The sequence below is a fragment of the Pan paniscus genome, chromosome 12 (assembly GCF_029289425.2).
Source record: "Pan paniscus chromosome 12, NHGRI_mPanPan1-v2.0_pri, whole genome shotgun sequence".
In the NCBI taxonomy this organism is placed as follows: Eukaryota; Metazoa; Chordata; class Mammalia; order Primates; family Hominidae; genus Pan; species Pan paniscus.
This window is the reverse complement of record NC_073261.2, coordinates 102,733,300-102,754,796: the sequence shown is the minus strand read 5'-3', so window position 1 is coordinate 102,754,796 and position 21,497 is coordinate 102,733,300. Positions and strand designations below refer to the sequence as shown.

Genomic DNA, 21,497 nt, shown 5'->3' with positions numbered 1-21,497 from the left:
ACTGATGTATCTTCACAGTACCTGGCATGTGGCAAGAGTATATATTAGTATTTGTGGACCTAATGCTTAATATACCATTTCCAGCTAGGCATGGTGGCTCACACCTGTACTTCCAGCGCTTTGGGAGGCCAAGGCTGACGGATCACTTGAAGTCAGGAGTTCGAGACCTACCTGACAAACATGGTAAAACCCCATCTCTACTAAAAATACAAAAAAATGAGCCAGGTGTGCTGGCAGGCGCCTGTCGTCCCAGTCGCTTGGGAAGCTGAGGTGGGAGAATTGCTTGAACCTGAGGAGGCGGAGGTTGCAGCGAGCCAAGATTGAGCCACTGCACTCCAGCCTGGGCGACAGAGAGAGACTCTGTCTCAAGAAAAAATAAATAAATAAATAAATAAATTTATATATATATACACACACACACACACATATATACACACACACACACACACACACACCACTTCCTTCATCGGGGTGCTCTGTGTGAAAAGTCCATTTACAGACACCATCTTTAGAGTCAATTTTTATAGCGTCACTGAGTTTGTTTCCAAAACTAAGGCCTTAGGAAAGCAACTACGCCTTAGGGACATTCAGATTTCTTATTTAAGTTAATGTAAAACAGAAAAATTATGGGTCGCATATGCCATCTACTGGTAAGAGAAAACAAAACTCATATTTGTAGATTCAAAAAGTTTTTAAAATATTTAAAGGCACTTAAAACTTCTTCAAGTGAATAGTCAATGCATTTTCATTCATAAATATTTGTAGCAGATGCATAGAATGTAAAGAATTTCAAAGTTTAAATTAGAGTACTACGTTACACAATCCAAGTCATGATCTGAAATACAACTAGGCCAAATAGGCTTAATCAGTTTCACAGCATCATCAAGTCCTTTCTCAAACTTTCTCATATACAAATGCCACTTACCAAAAGGGGACAAGCTTTAAAAAGGTGGGTATAGTTTATTCATTCAAATTCAATGCCACTGGTGAAACAACATATTATAGCTAGCTTTACTGACAAAGTAGTTCAGGTTGAGTATCCAAAATCCAACACTTTTTGAGCACTGACATGTCGTTCAAAGTAACTGCTCGTTGGAGCATTTCAGATATCTGATTTTTGGATTAGGGATGCAGAACCAGTAAGTACAATGCAAATATTCCAAAATCCAAAAAAAATCCAAAATCCAAAACACTTCTGGGTCCCAAGCATTTTGGATAAGGGATACTTAACCTGGATTATCACCTTTATACCAGAAAAACAGCATGTATCTTCCAAGGAAGGCTATCTTTAGTGAAACAGAAGAACTCTATTAGAAAGACGCGGTGTTTATTAACATTTGACTTTTGGAAATGTTATAGATCAACATGAATGAGTACAAAAAAACTCCCAATTTTCCCTTTAAATACATGTCACAAAAACTACAAAGTAAAGAAGGCTGTGCCAATTTTTCAAACTGAACACAAAATAGTCTCTCAGAAAAATCAACTTCCTGTTGCCAGATCAGACACACCCACATGCGCGAGTGTCCATTTCCCACCCTAAAGAGAACATCCTGCATAGTGTACAAGGAGTGGAGGATAAGGACAGGGGCGGATAAAAATTCTACTGGCTCCACATGGCTATCCAAAAACCAAAGTTTAAAACTGAAAATATTCAAGCCTAGTTCAATTGTCATAGCAAATAATATTGAATAGGGATAGAAAATAACAAATAAAGTTAAAGAAATATATTTCTGATTCAGCATTTACCTCACAAGCTCTTCTTCACCTCTGAAAAGAGATTAAAAGAGCTATGGGAAAAGAGCGGCACTTTGTTTTGTACCCAATTCCTAACATATCTACATCATTCTCAGTTGTTCTCACTACTGGATAACATGAGCTGAAATACTCACATGCACATTTATTTGCAGAGTTGTGCCACACATCCATTGGATTTCTTTGTTTGTGCCGAAATGCCTCTTCGACTCTAGTTTCTGTCTTCCGAGCTCCAGTACTATGAGGATTTATTTGTTCTGATGTTACTGATAAGCCTGCAAGCAGAAGATAAGCAATACCTCTTTAAATATTCCCAGCTACATAAACCAAAAGGTTTTTAAAAAAATCTCAAATACAAAACTGAGTTTTAAAGTCATTAATTATACTTGGGCAGTTTGCAGTTCCAATGAAAGCAGTGTCTTTTGTTTTAAGATGGGTAAGAAACTTAGATATAAAATCATAAAAATAAAACAATCTGGCAGGCCATGTTTACACTTAATCCCCAAAGGGGCCCTATTTTTATTCATTTTAATTCACAAAGGGGCACATTTTACATTATTATGACTGTGGAACAATAAGATTATATATTATCCAAAAATAATGACCTCTGCCATCTTAGAATGTACAACAGTCTACTGGGCTACTAAACCCCATTCCCGTGAACTGTTTCAAAATGCTATTTGCTTCCTGTCGCACCACACTGCAGTCAGTTTGGTTGTCCTGCATTATATTCCTAAGACTAATCATTCTATCTTAATTTTCTTCACTAGAGATTTATTTCTTCTATGTGGTCCTTAAGTTGGTTTTTCTCCAGGTTCTCTCTGTAACCACTTTTCTTCTTACTCTAATCTACACATTCCCCAGCGAAGTATCATTGTGTTCAGGTTCAATTACTATTATATAATAATTCTCAAATCTGTATCTTTAGCCCAAACATCTCTGATCCAGATATACAACTTCTGATCCATATATACAACTCCTTACTTCATATCTCCAACTGAATTTCCTAAAGATAGATCAAATTAAAGATAACTGGTTTATCTTTCCCTACAAAACAAAACAGTTTGTTCTTATAGATTCCCTATCTAGATTGGGAGTATTAGTATCTACTAAGTCACTCAACCAGTAATATGGCAGCCAGTTTTTATTCTTCCTTCACTTCACAGTGCTCTCCATCCCTGCGGCTACATCTCACTTATATTAATCTCTTCTAACTCCCTTCCTACTTCATTAATTAAAACCCTGGACTACTCCAACAGGTTTTTGTTCCCCAACAGCTTTACTGAGATACAATCTATATAACATAAAAATCACCTGTTTTAAGTGTACAATAAATAGTTTTTAGTAGATGTATAGAATTGTAAAATCACCACAGCAATCCAATTTTGGATAACTGTCCCAGGCAATGACTACTCCACTTTTTGTCTCTATAGACTTGCCTTTTCTGGACATTTTATATAAAAGAAATCATACAATATGTAGTCTTCTGGGTCTGGCTATTTTTACTTAGCATAATGTTTTGGGGTTTTTTTTGTTGAGACAACATCTTTCTCTGTCACCCAGGGTGGACTGCAGTGGCATGAACATGGCTCACTGCAGCCTCAACCTTCTGGGCTCAAGCAATCCTCCCAACTCGGCCTTCCAAATGGCTGGGATCACAAGTGTATACCACCACGCCTAGCTAATATTTCTCACTTTTTTGTAGAGATGGTATCTTGCCATGTTGCCCAGGCTGGTCTCAAACTCCTGGGCTCAAGCAATCCTCCAACCTCTGCCACCCAAAATGCTGGGATTACAGGCGTGAGCCACCATGTTCAGCCAGCATGTTTTTGAAGTTCGTCCATGTTGTACTGTGTAACAGTACTTTGTTCCCTTTTATTACTAAGTAGTACGCGCTTGTATGGGTATCCTATGTTTTCTTTACCAATTCACCCACTGACAGACATCTGGGTTGTTTCCAGTTTGTGGTTATTATAAACAATGCTCCTATGAACATACAAATGTTTATGTGGACATATATTTTCATTTTTCTTGGGTAGATTCCTAAGAGTAGAATCACTGGGTCATACAGTAAATCCATGTTTAATTTTTTAGAAATTGCCAAACCATTTTCAAATGGGCTCCAACAGCTTTTAAACTGATCTCTCATCTTCCTACCCTGGCACATTGAAACCATGTTACTTCTTCCCGCCAAGGCAATTCGACCAATTCATTTCACTGCTTAAAATCCTTCAATGATTTCTATTGCCTATGGCTATCAAACTTTAGTGTACATAAAAACTCTTGGATAGTTTGTTCAAATAAAGATTTCTTGGCCTTAATATTCTCAGAGAATCTAATTCATAGGTCTAAGCTGAAGTGGGTAATAGGCAGACATTTTTGAAAACACTGATCTACAAGATAAATTACAAGCTCCTTAGCATGGCATTGATTTACTCAAATATTTACCGAAAACCTGTTTTATACCAGATGGGGTTCTAGGGACTGGAGTAGAGATATAAACAAGACATTCAAAGTGCTGATATCCTAAATAAGGAGGACACGATCAAAAAACAAATAATATAATGCCAAATGCTACCAAAGCCTCTATCAGATTAGGTGGTCAGGGAAGAGCTCTCTAAAAAGGTAGAAGAAAAGTTTCTTCATAATTTTTGTGTCCTAGACCCCGCACCTCTTGAGCCCTATTTCCAGCATTCTGTATTTCTTTAGCAATACCAGTTTAACACACATCAAGCTCTTTCACACCTCTGTGCCTTTACATATGCTATTGTTTTCTCTGTGTGCAATACACCTCCTCCTCCTCTATCACTGCCTCCCTAGTTCATTAGAGAGAACACTTCTATATTTACTCCTTACTCTGATCAAAATGCTGGGTTCCCTACTGGGAGGTCTCATCTCTGTGCTCTGAACATGCTTCAACCAGTGCATACGCCACACTGTACTTGATTGGTTTTACATTTCTCTCTCTCCTACTAAAATGTGAGTTCCTCAAGGACAAGATTATAAACTGAATCGACAAACCACAATTGCTAGTTCTGTGTTTCTAATAACAAAATTGCATATAAATTTCACTAGGGTAGGAAAAACAGTATACCTAAACATGTTTTTAAAGTACCAGAAAGTAAACTGATGAAAAATAAAACCTTTTCATATCTAATATCTAAATCCATTTAGAAATCAATTCTTAAAAAAGATATACTCCTACAAAACAAATTTCAATAAGAAACACTTTATTTCTGTAATACACACTATCACACTAAAACTCTCACAGTAGGTAAAGTTGTAAAATATCTTTGAGAATTTACATAACACATTAGTATCAGAAATTAAATAAATACATTAAATACATTACTTTCATAATACCAGCAATCCTAAAGAAACAGCGTTCAAGGACTCTCGGCCTGAACAGAGCACACTAGGCTTCAGTACCAAGTTTATTTCTACAACTTACCTCTTTTTATTCTTGCTTCCTTAATTTCCTCACAAAGTTTATTAAATTCTGGATCTAATTCAGCTGCAATGATAGCATGTGCAGTGTCCTTCAGGGTACAAGCCCTGTGCCTAATTATTTTATCTGTTAAAAAAGTTGGTATATATTTATTATAGAAACAAATAAAATAACATTAACAAAGGACATCTTAAAAAGTAAAAGAATACAAACAAAATTATAAAAAGCATTGCTAGGTGAGAAAAAGTTTATTTAAAGTATGGGTAAAAAAATAAATATACTAAGCTACTCAGTCAAGTTAGTAATTCTCTGAAAATTATACTTTAAGAACCTCAAAGGACTAAACCTATTACCATTTCTGAAGCAGTCTGGAGAATTACAAGAAAAAGATACATGGTTTCAAATTTCTGAAAACAGAAATATGTGATTTTCAGTAAAAATTTAAAAAGTATTTAGAGGATATTCACCAAATGCCCAGCCCCAGAGTTGTCAGAGATTAATATTAGGAATTCAAAAAAATCTTAAATTTCTCCTAAGTTGACATTGGTCAAAACTATGCTAAAGAATACAATATATCCTAAAGGTGACTTATTTTTTTTAAATGTGACAAAAACAAAGAAATACAGAAAGACTTTCTAAGCTAAAGGGCACAAGATGGTGTATACATTGTAGGTAGATCCAGGAGAGAAGCATAAACATGGTTCCAGGTAAACTATGCCTAAAAATGGTACTAAAAGAGGAGCCTCTGCTTCACACTAATCCGGAAGTTCCCATTCATAAACAATACAATATAAACAGTGCCCCCTAGATCTGTGCAACTCAGAAATATGAAAAGGCAAGTAATATATCAAGGTAACTAATATTCTAACAGTATCAAGAGCAAGAATCCAGAGTTGCAAAACAACATTTGCTTTTTCCTCTCTAGTAAGGGCAAACAGTATAGACAAAGTTACAGAGACACTTTATAACTTTTCTGATTTGAAAGTTATTATGGCTCAGTGTGGTAATCTTACAAAACCAAACATGCACCACTCAAAGGCACCACTGATATTTACTTCCAACACATTTTCTCTAAACATTCACTCAACAAATGTTGTCGACTGCACCAGGGAAAGCTGGATGGTGGCCACCCGCAGCAGTGAACAAAACATACATGATATCAACTTTCAAGGACTTTTTCAGACCACTACAGGAACAAATCATCTCTCATACATCCAAATTAACACCTCCTCCCTCCAAAAAAGAAAAAACCCAAAAGCAAAACACCCTGAATAACAGCTATGAAGAAAACCTACAGGGTACTGGTGTGGGTTCCAATTTAGATTGAGCAAGTCAGGAAGAAGCCTCTCTGAAGAACAGGCATTTAAACTGACACTTGAAGCACAGACTGGAGTAGCTACTGAAAGAGTAAGGGGAAAAAAAAAAAAAAAAAAACAACTAGGTTCAGAAAATACCATGTGAGAAAATCCTGCCGTAAAGAGTTTGGAGATTTCAAGAAACTGAAATGCAGCCAGTGTAGTGTTATGAGTTCTAAATTTCTTTTCAAAGAATCAATATGTCAGTATGTTCAATTCTTTGCCTTCTACTTTTAAACTTAACTTCCTCGTAAAGCAACCTTTTTCGATTACCTGCTCTACCCTGACTCATTCCGATTACCTGCTCCACCCTGACTCATTCCGATTACCTACTCCACCCTAACTCATTCCTATTACCTGCTCTGTCATAACCATTTTTCCCGCCAAAACACTTACCTTGTCATTCTCTTTAAATTAGCCAATCGGAATTAGTTTAGCCTGTGTGGTCTAACCCTAGCCAATAGGAGAAGGACACAGCAGTGGGGGGCCACATGCATCAGGGATAATAACCCCTTCCCCTCCCTTGTCCAAGTGGGCGCCCACCATTACTCCATCTGTAAGGGTGCACCCTTCTATAGAAAAACTTGCCTTGCTGAGAATTAAAAAGAAAATTTTATATTCAAGTGCTTTTTGAGGTACTGAAACTATTTATAACAGTAGTCAGAACATAATACGCAAGAGGCAAAGAGGAACTGATCATATTGAAAGGATTTCAGATTGTATCCTAAGAGCAATGAAAATCATTGAAAAGATCTGCTGTAGTTGTTTTCTGATCACTGGATTGAGGGGAGTCAAGAATAACACCAGGGAGCATAGTCACTAGGCTTTATTTTAGTGAGAGAGGATGATGACTTGAACTGGGGTAATGGTGGTGGTGGTGGTGAAAGACAAGATTACAGATTTGAAATGTGCTCTCAATGACACAATTTGGTGATAAAGTAGATAAGAGGGTAACATAAATATCAAAGATGATTTCCTAGCTTCTTGCATAAAAAATGGGGAGACGGACATACTATTTATAAAGATGCAAAAACAAACAAAAAACAAACAAAAAAACAGAATAGAGAGGAAAGGAGGAAAAGAAGTTAGAGAGTAATTTTAAAGAGTTCAGCTTCAGGCATTTCAGTTTGGAGATGCCTAAAAAATATCCCAATGGAGATACCATGTAAGCACATGAATATGTGTCTCAACAATTCTCTTTATGAACAAAAACCACAATGATTCTGTAATCTGCATTATTAACATATTGTACTTCCCTAAGTTTAAAAATAGATCTATTGAAGCATAATAGACATATAATAAGTTGCTCATACTTAAAGTATACAATTCGATACATTTTGAGGTAAGTACACATCCATAACATTACCACAACAATAAAAATAATCAATGGGCCAGGGGAGGTGATCGTGCCTGTAGTCAAAGCACTTTGGGAGGGAAAGGTAGTAGGACTGCTTGAGCCCAGGAGTTTGAGACCAGCCTGGGCAACATGGCGAGCCACCATGTCTCCACTCTGACTCATTCCCATTACCTGCTCCACCCTGTACAAAAAGTACAAAAATTAGGCAAGCATGGTGGTGCATGCCTGTGGTCCCAACTACTTGAGAAGCTGAAGTAGCAGGATCGCTTGAGCCCAAGGGAGTCGAGGCTGCAGTGAGCCATGTTCACACCACTGCACTCCAGCCTGAGCAACAAAGCAAGATCCTGTCTCCAAAAAAAAAAAAAAGGCAATGAGCATATCTATCATCACCAAAAGTTTCTTGTGACCCTTGATTTTCCTCCCTTCACCCTTCCCCACAGCCCTCTATTCCCAAGCAATGAAGGATCTGCTTTCTCTCGCTATAGATCAGTTTATATTTTCTAGAATTATATATACGAGTGGAATCACAAAGAATATTTTTAATCAGGATTCTTTCACTCAGCATAATTATTTAAGCATAAAAATAATTATTGGTCCCTATTTTTGCATGTATCTGTACTTCGTTATTTGTTAGTGCTGAATACTAATCCATTATGTGGGTATAACACAATTTGTTTATCCATTCACATGCTGGTGGACATTAGGGATAATTCTGAGTTTTGGCTATTATAAACAAAGTCACTATAAACATTGATGAACAAACCTTTGTATGGAAATATACACGTTAATTTTCCTTGGGTTAATACTAAGGGGTGGAATGGCTAGGTCAAATGATAGGTACAGTTCTTCAGCAACCGCAGGGGATTGGTTCTAGGACCCCATCTCCCCTTGGATATCAAATCTCCAGATGCTTATCTCTCTCATATAAAATGAGGTAGTGGCCGAGCACGGGGGCTCACGCCTGTAATCCCAGCACTTTGGGAGGCCAAGGTGGGTGGATCACGAGGTCAGGAGTTCAAGACCAGCCTGACCAACATGGTGAAACCCCATCTCTAATAAAAACACAAAAAAATTAGCCGGGCGTGGAGGCAGGCGCCTGTAATCCCAGCTACTCAGGAGGCTGAGGCAGAGAATTGCTTGAACCCAGGAGGCAGAGGTTGCAGTGAGCCAAGACAGCGCCACTGCACTCCAGCCTGGGTGACAGAGGAAGACAGCGTCTCTTTATTTATAAATAAATAAAATGAGGTAGTACAGTCAGCCCTTTGTATCCACAGGTTCCAAAGCACACATATGGAGGGATGACTATAATACATATGTTAAACATTCTAAGAAACTTCTAGACTGTTTTCCAAGTCAGCTGTTTCATTTTACATTCCTACCACAGTGCATCATAGTTCCTGTTACTCTACATCCTTGATTACATTTGATATGGTCTTTTCAGTTTTAGACGATTATTACAAGTGTTTAATGGTGTCTCACTGTGGGTTTTTTTTTTGTTTTTTTTTTTTTGTTGAGACAGGGTCTCATTCTGTCGCCCAGGCTGGAGTGCCGTGGCATAATCTGGGCTCACTGCATCCTCTGCCTCCTGAGTAGCTGGGATTACAGGTGTGTGCCACCCCACCCAGCTGATTTTTGTATATTTAGTAGAGACAGGGATTCACCATGTTGGCCAGGCTGGTCTCCAACTCCTGACCTCAGGTGATCTACCCACCTTGGCCTCCCAAAGTGCTAGGATTACAGGCGTGAGCAACTGTACCCGGCCTCACTGTGGTCTTAATTTGCATTTCACTAAAGATTAATGAGGTTGGCCGGACACAGTAGCTCACATCTGTAATCCCAGCACTTTGGAAGGCCGAGGCGGGCGGGTAACCTGAGGTCAGGAGTTCGAGACCAGCCTGGCCAAAATGGTGAAACCCCATCTCTACTAAAAATACAAAAAAAAAAAATAGCTGGGCATGGTGGTGTGTGCCTACAATCTCAGCTACTCGGGAGGCTGAGGCAGGAGAATTGCTTAAACCCAGGAGGCGGAGGTTGCAATGAGCTGAGATCATGCCACTGCACTCCAGCCTAGGTGACAGAGCAACTCTGTCCCCAAAAAATAAATAAACAAACAAATAAATAAATAAAAAGATTAATGAGGATGAGTATCTTTTCATGTGTGTATTTGTCTTCTGTATATCTTATTTGGTAAAGTGTCTTCAGCTCTTATGTCCATTATTTAAATTGGGTTATTATTAAATTCTGAGACTTAATATTCTGGCTATAGGTTTTAAGCTCTTGTATTTAGGTATGTGATCCATTGTGAGTCAACTTCTGCATACAAAGTATTTTTTTGCATGCTGATATCCAATTGTTCCAACACTGTCTATTGAAATTTAATCTACTTTCTTCATTGAACTGACTTTACATCTTTGTCAAAAAGCAATTGACCCTCTATGTGTGCATCTATTTCAGGACTCTATCCTATTCCATTGACCTATTTGTCAAACTTCATGCCAACATACACTGTCTAGATTACTGTAACTTTTTAAGTCTTACAATAAGGTAGTATTAAGTCTTCCAGCTGTTTTTATTTTCCAAAGTTGTTTTGACTATTCTAGGTCCTTTTCATCCTCATATGAATTTTAGAATAAGCTTGTCAATTTCTATCAAATGCCTGCTGGAATTCTGATAGGATGGTGTTGAACCTGTGGTTCAATCTGGAGAGAAATTACATTTTCATAATGTTGAGTCTTCCAATCCATAAGCCATGACATATATCTCCATTTATTTGGGTCTTCTTTAATTTATCTCACCAATATTTTATAGTTTTCAATGTATAAGTCTTACATGCCTTTTGCCAGATTTATCTATATTTCATGTTATTTTTTGATGTTATTTCAATTTCCTGTTTGTTGCTAGTATATAAAAAACAAGTGTTTTACATGCTGATCCTGTCTCCTGCAACCCTAACTTCACTTACATGTTCTAATAACTTCTTTAAATATTCCATAGGATTTTCTATGTAGACATCACACGTCTACAAACAACAGGTTTACTTCTTTCTTTCTGGAAGTAGGGATGCCTTTATTTCTTTTTCTTACCTTACTGCATTGGCTGAAAGCTCCAGTTTAATGTTGATAGAAGTGGTAAGAGCAGACATCCTGGTCATGTTTCTGATCTTAGGGAGAAAGTACTTACTCTTTCATCACTAGTATGATGAGAAATGTAGGCTTTTTGTAGACATCATTTATCACTGAACTGAAAAGCGGGGATAGGGGGAATAATTTTGTTCCAGTAAAAAAATTTGACTTACAAAAACAGGCTGTCAGCTTGATGATAGTCTGCTGACCCCTGGTTTAGAGCATCTACTTTTAATGTGATGTATGTGATTATTGATATGGTTGCTATTTATTTTCTACTTGGCCTATATGTTTTTTGTTCCCTTTTTCCTCTTTTTCTCACTTCTCTTGGAATTACTGTATACCTTTTTATGATTCCATTTTATCTCCTTGTTGGTTTATTAGCTCTAACTCTATTGCGGCCCCTGTGTGAACTTTAAGGAATATTCCCTCTCTTTCTCTGGCTTCAGATAGTTTTCTCACACATATGCACTAACCAGTACTTAGTTAAACACTAAGGTAGGACCTCCTGGAGATAGCCAGAGTGTTCTCCCTGTGCAGCTTTCTTCTTTCTGGTAATCTGCCCTGCAAACCCAAACCACTGTGGCCTCTTCAGATTCCAGGTCTGGCTCCCCAGTTCAGAGGACCTCCAGAATATGCCTGGGCTGCTCCTCCTGGGGCTGGTATCTGGAAATTGTCTCCAGGCAACCACACTACTCCTCTTATTTGTTTCTATCTTTTGGGAATCACTGTCCTGTGTTGCCTGGTGTCCAATGCCTTCCAAACAGTTTTTCTTTAAATATATTTTGTTCATTTTTTTTTTCATTGTGTCATGTGAGGGGGCAAATAAATCGAGTCCCTTTTACTCCATCTTGGCCAGAAGAAGAAAAGAAGAAGTCTCCTGGTGTCTTTTAAACACTCTTTGAAAACCAAACTTTAATAGTTGTGCAACAATCCAAAGTAGGATGTGCCTTAATTTTTCAAAAGTATTGTTCTCTTTTTGGAAGCTTTAAGTTGCTTCTAATTTTAGCTACTATAAATAAAAAACTACAATGAACATCAACATCCTTAGAAGTAGCTATACTTTCAAGTTGACAATACAATGTTTGTAGCCTATGCAATACCACAGCTTTCCACCACTGGCTTTCTACCTCGGCTTGAATGAAGAGAAACTAAAAAAAAAGGTAAGATTAAATCTAAAGGTATGGATCTGGCCTATTATCTCTAAAATAACTCAATGATTGGTCTTTCTGCTTTTTATAAAGTGTATCTTCTATCCCAACACTACCCTAAATTAAGCAAGAAAAAAGAATAAATGAAGAAAAAAATTCCATAAAAATTTCCCACTAGTATGGAAGACAAGGAATATATTCTTTTAAAAAAATCTGCATTTGAGAGGGAACACTGCTTTTTTGGGGGGATGGGGGTGGGGGACAAGGTCTCACTCTGTCACCCAAGCTAGAATGCAGTGGCATGATCATGCCTTATAGCAGCGTCAACCTCCTGGCCTCAAACAGTCCTCTCTGCCTCAGTGCCCCGAGCAGCTATTAATAGGACCACAAGCATGCGCCACCACGCCTGGCTAATTTTTGTACTTTTTGTAGAGATGGTGTCTTGCCATGCTGCCCAGGTTTCACACTGGCCTCACATTCCTGGGCTCAAGCCATCTGCCTACCTCGGTCTCCCAAAGTGCTGGGATTACAGGTGTGGGCCACTGTGCCGGGCCAAGGCATTGCTTTTTCATGTGCCTATCATTATAATTCTTTTCAATCATTGTTTAGAAGATTGTCTAAGATTATACATAGCATATAATCACAAACTTAAAAGAATATTCAAAGTAGAAGGGATGTCTATGATAATCCTAGGTTCTTAATCTTTTTGACCTGGATTCATATAAGAACAGAACATGGTTGGGCATGTTGGCTCACATCTGTAATCTCAACACTTTGAGAGACTGAGGCAGGAGGATTGCTTGAGGCCAGGAGTTTCAGACAAGCCTGAGCAACATAGGGAGACCCCATCTCTGCAAAAAATTAAAAAGTTAGACAGGCTTGGTGGCTCATATGGTCCCAGCTATTCAGGAGACTGAAGTGGGAAGATTACTTGAGCCAGGGAGGTCGATGTCTCAAGTCAGCCATGATGGCTACAGTAAGCCATGATCGCACCACTGCATTCCAGACTAGGCAACAGAGTGAGACCCCCTCTTGGGGGAGGGAAAAAAAGAATAGAATAAAAGTTGAAAACTGCACATGAATATAATTTTGTTTGTGGATTCAGAGACTCACTCATCACTTAAAACTCTAGGTTTAAAATTGTGTGGGAATAGAAACTACATATTTATGAGTTTTCACTCTGTCTCATACTTTAAGATTTTAAGACTGTCCAAATCCATGAAATTTCCAAGTTACATAAGCACAGCAAAAAAACCCCATATATTGGCTTTGAAGTCAAGACAGCTCTCAATCCATTCAGTTGTGCCATATAACATCTGTGGGTTTGCACACAGGTAATTATATAACCTCTCTGAGCCCCCATCTCCTCATCTATAAAATAAAGATATTACCACTTACATTTGTCTTCAGCAAAAAGTACTGGCTACTTAGGACATATAGATGAGTATCTATAAAATTAATAGAAGCACTACTTTAATGAATGTAACAGCAATTTCACTGTGTTGATGTTTCTTTTGTAATTGGTAAACTTTTACTTTTAGTTCATTATGAAGAAAAAAAAATCTCAGAAGTATATTAACTGAGATTTTGTTCAACAAAATTATTAAGAGTAACCATATTTTTAAGAAAAGCTAATTTTTATGGTATGATTTTTCATCCCAAATAATTTCATAAATAAGAAATTTGGCTGGGCATGGTGGTTCACACCTGTAATCTCAACACTTTGGAAGGATGCAGCAAGAGGATCACTTGAAGAGTTTGAGACCAGCATAGTCAACCTAGCAAGATCCCATCTCTACAAAAAATTTTAAAATTAACCAGACATGGTGGTAAGTCCTGTAGCTGTAGTCCTAGCTACTCGGGAGGCTGAGGTGGGAGGATCACTGGTGCCCAGGAGGTCAAGGCTGCAGTGAGCCATGATCATGCCACTGTACTCAGGTCCAGGCAACAGCATGAGACCTTGTCTCCAAAGAAAACAAAAAACAGAAAAACATTTTAACTATACTTACTGGTTCAGGTCATATTTATATATTATTAGTATTTATGCATATTTCCACAGAATGTTACCATGTCTCCATTTTATAATTTCTACTTAATCTGAGATTCCTTGAGTTAGTATCTAAAAATAGAGGCTAGGCACAGTGGCTCACACCTGTAATCCCAACAGTTTGGGAGGCTGAGGCGGGTGGATCACCTGAGGACAGGAGTTCGAGACCAGCCTGACCAACATGGTGAAACCCTGTCTCTACTAAAAATACAAAAATTAGTCGGACATGGTGGCGCATGCCTATAATCCCAGCTACTCAGGAGGCTGAGGCAGGAGAATCGCTTGAACCCGGGAGGCAGGGATTGCAGTGAGCTGAGATCGTGCCATTGTGCTCCAGCCTGGGCAACAAGAGCAAAACCCTGTCTGAAAATAAATAAGTAAATAAAATAAAAATAGAATAATAAATAAAATTTACTCATCGGCCACATTTATTAAGAACATGCTTTACACAAGATGCCTATACAGATCCTGTTCTCAATCAGCTTCGAGTCTAAAATAAAGGATAAGGATAAGTAAACAAATCACTATGGGCAAAAAAGTAATAAATGTCTCAGAAAAGTTACATTATGAGATTCAGAGATGAAGGGGTACTTACAACTGGAAGGAAATCAGAAAAATCTTTCATGAACTTAGCATTTTAGTATTCCCTGAAGGGTAGGTAAATTTTATTTTATTTTTTTATGTTTTATTTTTTTTTTGAGACGTTGTCTTGCTCTGTCTCCAGGCTGGCGTGCAGTGGCGTGATCTCAGCTCACTGCACTTCCGCCTCCTGGGTTCAAGCGATTCTCCTGCCTCAGCCTCCCAAGTAGCTGGGAATACAGGCGAACACCACCATGCCCAGCTAATTTTTGTATTTTTAGTAGAGATGGGGTTTCACCATGTTAGCCAGGATGGTCTCGATCTCTTGCCCTCGTGATCCGCCCGCCTTGGCCTCTCAAAGTGCTAGGATTACAGGCGTGAGCCACTGTGCCCAGCCGGGTAGGTGAAATTTTAAAACGATATGTGATTTTAAAAGCTACATGCTATTAAAAAGTACATTTTCTTGTATGTTGCTTATATCTCAATAAAACTGATTTAAAAAGAAAAACATGTAAATACTCCCAGTAGAGGCGATACATTTGACAAAGGTCCTGAAACAGTAAGACTGGGACTTACACTGGGCAAGAACTGGGACCCATATTTCCTAGAAAAGGGGCCCTCCTGGGCTCCTCTCTCTTCTCATTCTATACACTGTCTATGAAATCTCATTCACTCCTCTACGATGATGACTCCCAACCATATCTCCTGCCCACTTCTTTCAACCTCCAGAACCACATATACAACTAGTAATCCAGCACTTTGGGAAGCCAAGGCAGGCAGATCACAAGGTCAAGAGATCGAGACCATCCTGGCCAACATGGTGAAACCCCATCTCTACTAAAAATACAAAAATTAGCTGGGTGTGATGGTACACGCCTGTAATCCCAGCTACTGGGGAGGCTGAGGCAGGAGAATCGCTTGAACCCGAGAGACGGAGGTTGCAGTGAGCCGAGATCACGCCACTGTACTCCAGCCTGGCAACAGAGCAAGACTCCGTCTCAAAAATAAATGAATAAATAAATAAATAAATAAATAAATAAATAAAGTCTGCATTTTGTCTGGGTTTACCAAATATGACTCATACTAACATGTCCCAAATTGAATTTGACATCCTGCCCATAAATCTGTTCCTCCATTGGTTTACCTTCCCAGATTCCTCTAACCAGACCAAAACCTCAGGGATCATTCTAGGTTTTTGTCCACCATATTTAAATGGTTGGTCACTAAGACCTCTATATTTAATCCCTGCAGCCACTGCAATTAAATCTTAACTGAGGTTCCAACCTCCATCTTACAACTGCCTTGACCTCTACCCCAAATTTGATACTAAGAGGTCAAGGCTGTGTCTTAACCATCTGTGTATCTCTAGCCTTAAACAGGATTTATACACAGAGAATATTTAACAAAAAGATGCTCAATAAACGTTGAGTCAGTGAGTAGAGAAGCAAATTAGTTTCCCACTACTCCTCCACAGAGGCACTCTATTCTCCAGACTTGTTTTTTTCATACCTCTGTTTCCTCAGCCTAGAGTCAATGCCCTTCCCAATCTTGCTAATCTCCAGGTAGTGTCTTCTCCTCTGTGCTCCACTAACCAGGTAACATATTTCTAATAAGACCTTATGACACTGCCTTATAATCATCTGCTGGCACCTTAAGACATTATGCATGATTGCCACCTCTATGGTATCCCTTTATCTTAATAATATTTGTTATTATAATCACCAATAATTTGATAAGTGTATTTATCATCTCTAAAAATTGATGACTTTCTATATAGTAGGGATTGTGTTTCATATAACTGTTACAGGCTGAAATGCATCTCCTCTAAATTTATATGTGGAAGGCTTAACTCCCAGTACCTTAAAATATGACTGTATTTGGAGACAAGGCCTTTAAAAAGATAATTAAAATGAGGACATATGGGTGGGTTCTAATCCAATCTGACTGATGTCCTTACAAGGAGAGAAAATTTGGACACACCAAGAAACACCAAGGGCACACAAGCATAGGGAAAAGGCCATGTGAGGACACAGAGAGAAGGAGGCCGCCATCTGCAAGCCAAGAAAAGAGGCCTCAGGAGAAACCAACCTGCTGACACTTTTATTTTGAATTGATAACCTCTAGAACTGTGAGAAAATTAATTTCTGTTACATTTTGTTATGGTAGCACTAGTAAACTAATACAATTACATATAGAATAATGCCTGCCACACAGTAGTTATCCGGTAGGCATTATGGATCTATCATAATACTGATATATCTATATCTATATCTATGTCTATGTCTATGTCTCTGTCTATATCTATATCTATATCTATATCTTGGTCTCAAAAGGCAAGAATTGTCAGAGTCATCTTTGTAGTCTAGGCACCCAGCTCAGTAATTAGCAGATAGTACTCATAAACACTAACAGAAAAATGAGTGAGTTTGGTTGAAACAACTCATGAAATACAACTATGGCAGATAAATTTAGAAACGTATTAAGAGCAAAACACAGAGGGCTCCAAAAGTTTGGGTGAATCTGGGGGCTTTAATCCTATACAATTTGAACAACATAGAAGATTTTGAGACAACTAAAACATTAGGGCGAAAATTTCAGCAAAACTAGTCAAATGATGGTATACAGCATATGAATAGGCCTGGGGGATATAGGAGGGGTGCACTGCAAGACCGAGAATGGGGATGAGCCAAACATAATATATCATGTATCTATACTGTAGTAATTAGAGCCAAATATCTGATACTGGTCACATTTAGAACACAGGTCAATTTCTTCTTGTTCCCATCATTTAATTTCTGTTCCCATCATCCTCAAGGGAGACAATCTGGGTCAACACTTAGGCAACATGTATATCTTTCAAAATGTTGGCTTTTGTCTTCTATGTATATGTTAGTTTTTTCCCCAAATGGCCAAGTGTTCTGTAAAAGAGAACACTGTAAGCTTCCAAATACTCATGGGAACTTGTAAACGTAATACAACATTCATGTAATTTCCACTTGCTACACAACACACCCTGAGGATGTTTTTCTGGAACATAACAAGTGGTTCTGTTGCTAAGAAAAAAAAAAGAGGTTGCTTGATGAAAGATATGAAAAAAATCTAAACACAGCCAAAATAATGTGTTTGAACAATATCACTTTTTGTATCAGAACAAGTGAAGAAAGCAGAGCCATATTCTTTCATTGTGGAACTGCACTTTGTAGTAAAATATTATTATGCACCAGAAACCATTACTTCTTCCTTAAAATATTAATATCAATGTGGTTATAATTAATTACTGAGAAGGGAAAAATATGGATTGATCTTCTCAACTGGCTTTTTCTAAGCACTTAAATTCATTTTCACTACCAGCCCTTAGATTTGTTTCAAAATAGAATTACATTTAAAGTATGGTCCAGGGAATGTAATAAGCACAAAGTATAAAGGGTCATTCTAGAGCAAATATGCAGGTACCCACTAAGAAACCAACTTATAAAAAAATTAAAGCACAATTTAAATAATAATCATAAGAATACAAACACAAATAGCTAACCTTTATGGAACTCTTATCATGTCCCAGCTACTCTGCTAAAGGCTTAAGATATTTAGGATGAACCATATGAAAATGGCAATTTCATAAGGTTCAACCTAATACACTTGCTCATTTAATTCTTACAACCATCCCATTTAAGAATGTTGTTATCATCCCCATTTTACAGATGAGGAAACTAAAATTTAGAAGGCTTAATTTGATCAAAGTTAAAGAGCTAGGAAATAGGAGAAATGGGACTAAAGCCTAGGTCTGAATCCAAAGCCCATATTCTCATTACATATTACACAATAACAGCAGTCTCTGCGTCTTGAAAACCAGGCTGAAGGTATAGGCACACAAGCACTCTCACACACTGCTCAAAGCCACTACATATACAGTTGTGCGGGTTGTACCCTCACATAGGACCCCAGCAAGGGAAGGGAGTGAAATGGGGCTGACCTCCAGCCCATGCTTTACTATCCATCCTGTTACAGGATGGCATCCAACTGAAGAAGGTTCTCTTACTTACCAAAAATTGCTATAGTGGCTAACAGTGACCCTGATGCTGTTGGTATAATTTTTTTTCTTTTTTTTTTTCTTTTTTTTTTTTGAGACAGAGTCTCGCTCTGTCTCCCAGGCTGGAGTGCAGTGGCGTGATCTCAGCTCACTGCAAGCTCCGCCTCCCGGGTTCATGCTATTCCCCTGCCTCAGCCTCCTGAGTAGCTGTGACTATAGGCGCCCACCACCACGCCCAGCTAATTTTTTGTATTTTTAGTAGAGACAGGGTTTCACTGTGTTAGCCAGGATGGTCTCGATCTCCTGACCTCGTGATCCACCCACCTCGGCCTCCCAAAGTGCTGGGATTACAGGCATGAACCACTGCACCCAGCCCGCTGCTGGTATAATTTTTAAGAATTTTTAGAGAAAATTTTAATAGTACAGATTAAAAGTCTTAAAAGATATATATTCTTTGATCCAGAAATTTCACTTTAAGGAACTTATTCTAAGGAAATAATTAAGAATCAACATAAAATTTGCATTAGAAAGATATTTATCAGCGTTTATAAAAGAGGAAAAAACTAAAAAATCTAATATGTCCAACAATCGGGTATTAGCTGTTATATGAGATCTACATATGATTAAAATAATGTTGGAGAAATATATTAATTAATAAGCTTTTCACAAAATATTATAGGAATGACAAAATTTACAAAAATCCTAGTCATTTTAGTAAAACTAAGATGCATGTATATATTCTACATACAGTATATCCGTGGATGGGGACGGAAACAGAGAAAAAACACTAAGTGATGGAATTAATACGTTTTTAATATTCTTCTTTGTTCTACTTTCGCATATTTTTCTATAAGATATATATAAGCTGGGTGCACTAGCTCATATGGGTAATACCAGCACTTTGGGAGGCCGAGGTGGGCAGATCACTTGAACCCAGGAGTTTGAGACCAGCCTGGGCAACATGGCGAGACCTCTTCTCTACAAACAAAAACACAAAAATTAGCCAGGTGTGGTGGCGTGTGCCTGTATTACCCAGCTACTGGGAGGCTAGGGTGGGAGGATCGCTTGAGCCCAGGAGACAGAGGTTGCAGTGAGATGAGGTCACACCGCTGCACTCCAGCCTGAGCAACAGAACAAGATGCTGTCTCCAAAAAAAAAAGTATATACTTGTGTGTGTTTGTGTGTGTGTGTGTGTGTGTGTGTTATATAAAATAACTTAAAAAGAGGTAAAGCAAACAAACAGCAAAAACTATAAGAGGCAAATAACATAAAGCTGAAAAACTGTTACATAGGAAGTCCAGCCATCCAAAATTTTATTCTGCCTCCTAACTTGGAAATTACTGGGTTGATGCAAAACAACTGCAGTTTTTGCAATTATAGAATCTGTGATTTATTATGGTTGAAACTGAAGCAAAAAATACCTAATTTCATGTGAAATTGAGAAATCTAGGTCATTTTACCATATGGCCTGGGTTGAGAACCACTGCCTCAAAATACAGATACAAAACAAAGCACAGGCCAGGCGTGGTGGCTCACACCTATAATCCCAGCACTCTGGGAGGCCGAGAGGGGCAGATCACCTGGGGTCAGGACTTTAAGAACAGCCTGGCCAACATGATGAAACCCCATCTCTACTAAAAATGCAAAAATTAGCTGGGCGTAGTGGCACGTGCCTGTAGTCCCAGCTACTCGGGAGGGTGAGGCACGAGAAAGAATCACTTGAATCCAGGAGGCGGAGGTTACAGTGAACCACTATCGCGCCACTGCACTCCAGCCTGGGTGACACAGTGACTCTGTCTCAAACAAAAAACAAAACAAAGCACAAATTATACTCTAAATATCTTTAGATAACAAAAACTTAAATGAATGTTTTAAAAATAAGAAGCATTTTTTTTTTTAGTATTACCTATCAAATAAATAGAATTCTCAATAGAGTGAAAAAGCGAAAAGTGGCTCCTGACAGCCAGGAGTTGGCCTGGCACTGTCAGCTAGGCCTCGGGGTACTACAATTAAACATAAACAATTTCACAGAAAGTGGCTCCTGACAGCCAGGAGTTGGCCTGGCACTATCAGCTAGGCCTCAAGGTACTACAATTAAACATAAACAATTTCACAGAACACCAGTATCAGACAAGGCCACCCTGTGCTCATGATGGGTCAAGAGAAAAATTAAACCACTCTGTCTAATCATGTCTAAACACAGACAAAACATGAACATTGTCCTGACCACACAAAATAAATAAATAAATAAATAAATAAATAAATAAATAAATAAATAATCAGGCTGGGCACAGTGGCTCAGGCCTGTAATCCCAGCACTTTGGGAGACCGAGGCTGGCAGACCACTTGAGGTTACAAGTTTGAGACCAGCCTAGCCAACATGGTGAAACCCCATCTCTACTAAAAATACAAAAATTAGCTGGACGTGGTGGCAGGTGCCTGAAATCCCAGCTACTCGGGAGGCTGAGCCAGGAGAATCACTTGAACCCAGGAGGCGGAGGATGCAGTAAGCTGAGATCATGCCACTGTACTCCAACTGGGGCAACAGAGGGAGATTCCATCTCAAAAAAATAAAAATAAACAATAATAGCCAATGACCAAACATAATCCTGACTAATATGAATGACTGCTGTTTCTTTTTTTCTTTTCTTGTCTT

At 38.4% G+C, this 21,497-nt stretch overlaps 1 protein-coding gene across 4 annotated transcripts in view; it reads right to left on the bottom strand.

The window, feature by feature from the left end:
* ATAD2B (ATPase family AAA domain containing 2B) overlaps positions 1-21,497 on the bottom strand; it is a 178,019-nt gene that overhangs the window by 11,636 nt on the left and 144,886 nt on the right. For all 4 annotated transcript variants that reach the window (XM_003827018.8, XM_008952375.7, XM_008952374.7 and 1 more), the window contains exons 23-24: positions 5,207-5,329; positions 1,893-2,030 (exon numbers count right to left, since the gene is read on the bottom strand). In XM_003827018.8, coding sequence (XP_003827066.1) covers positions 1,893-2,030; positions 5,207-5,329 — 261 coding nt within the window. The remainder of the gene's footprint in view (positions 1-1,892; positions 2,031-5,206; positions 5,330-21,497) is intronic.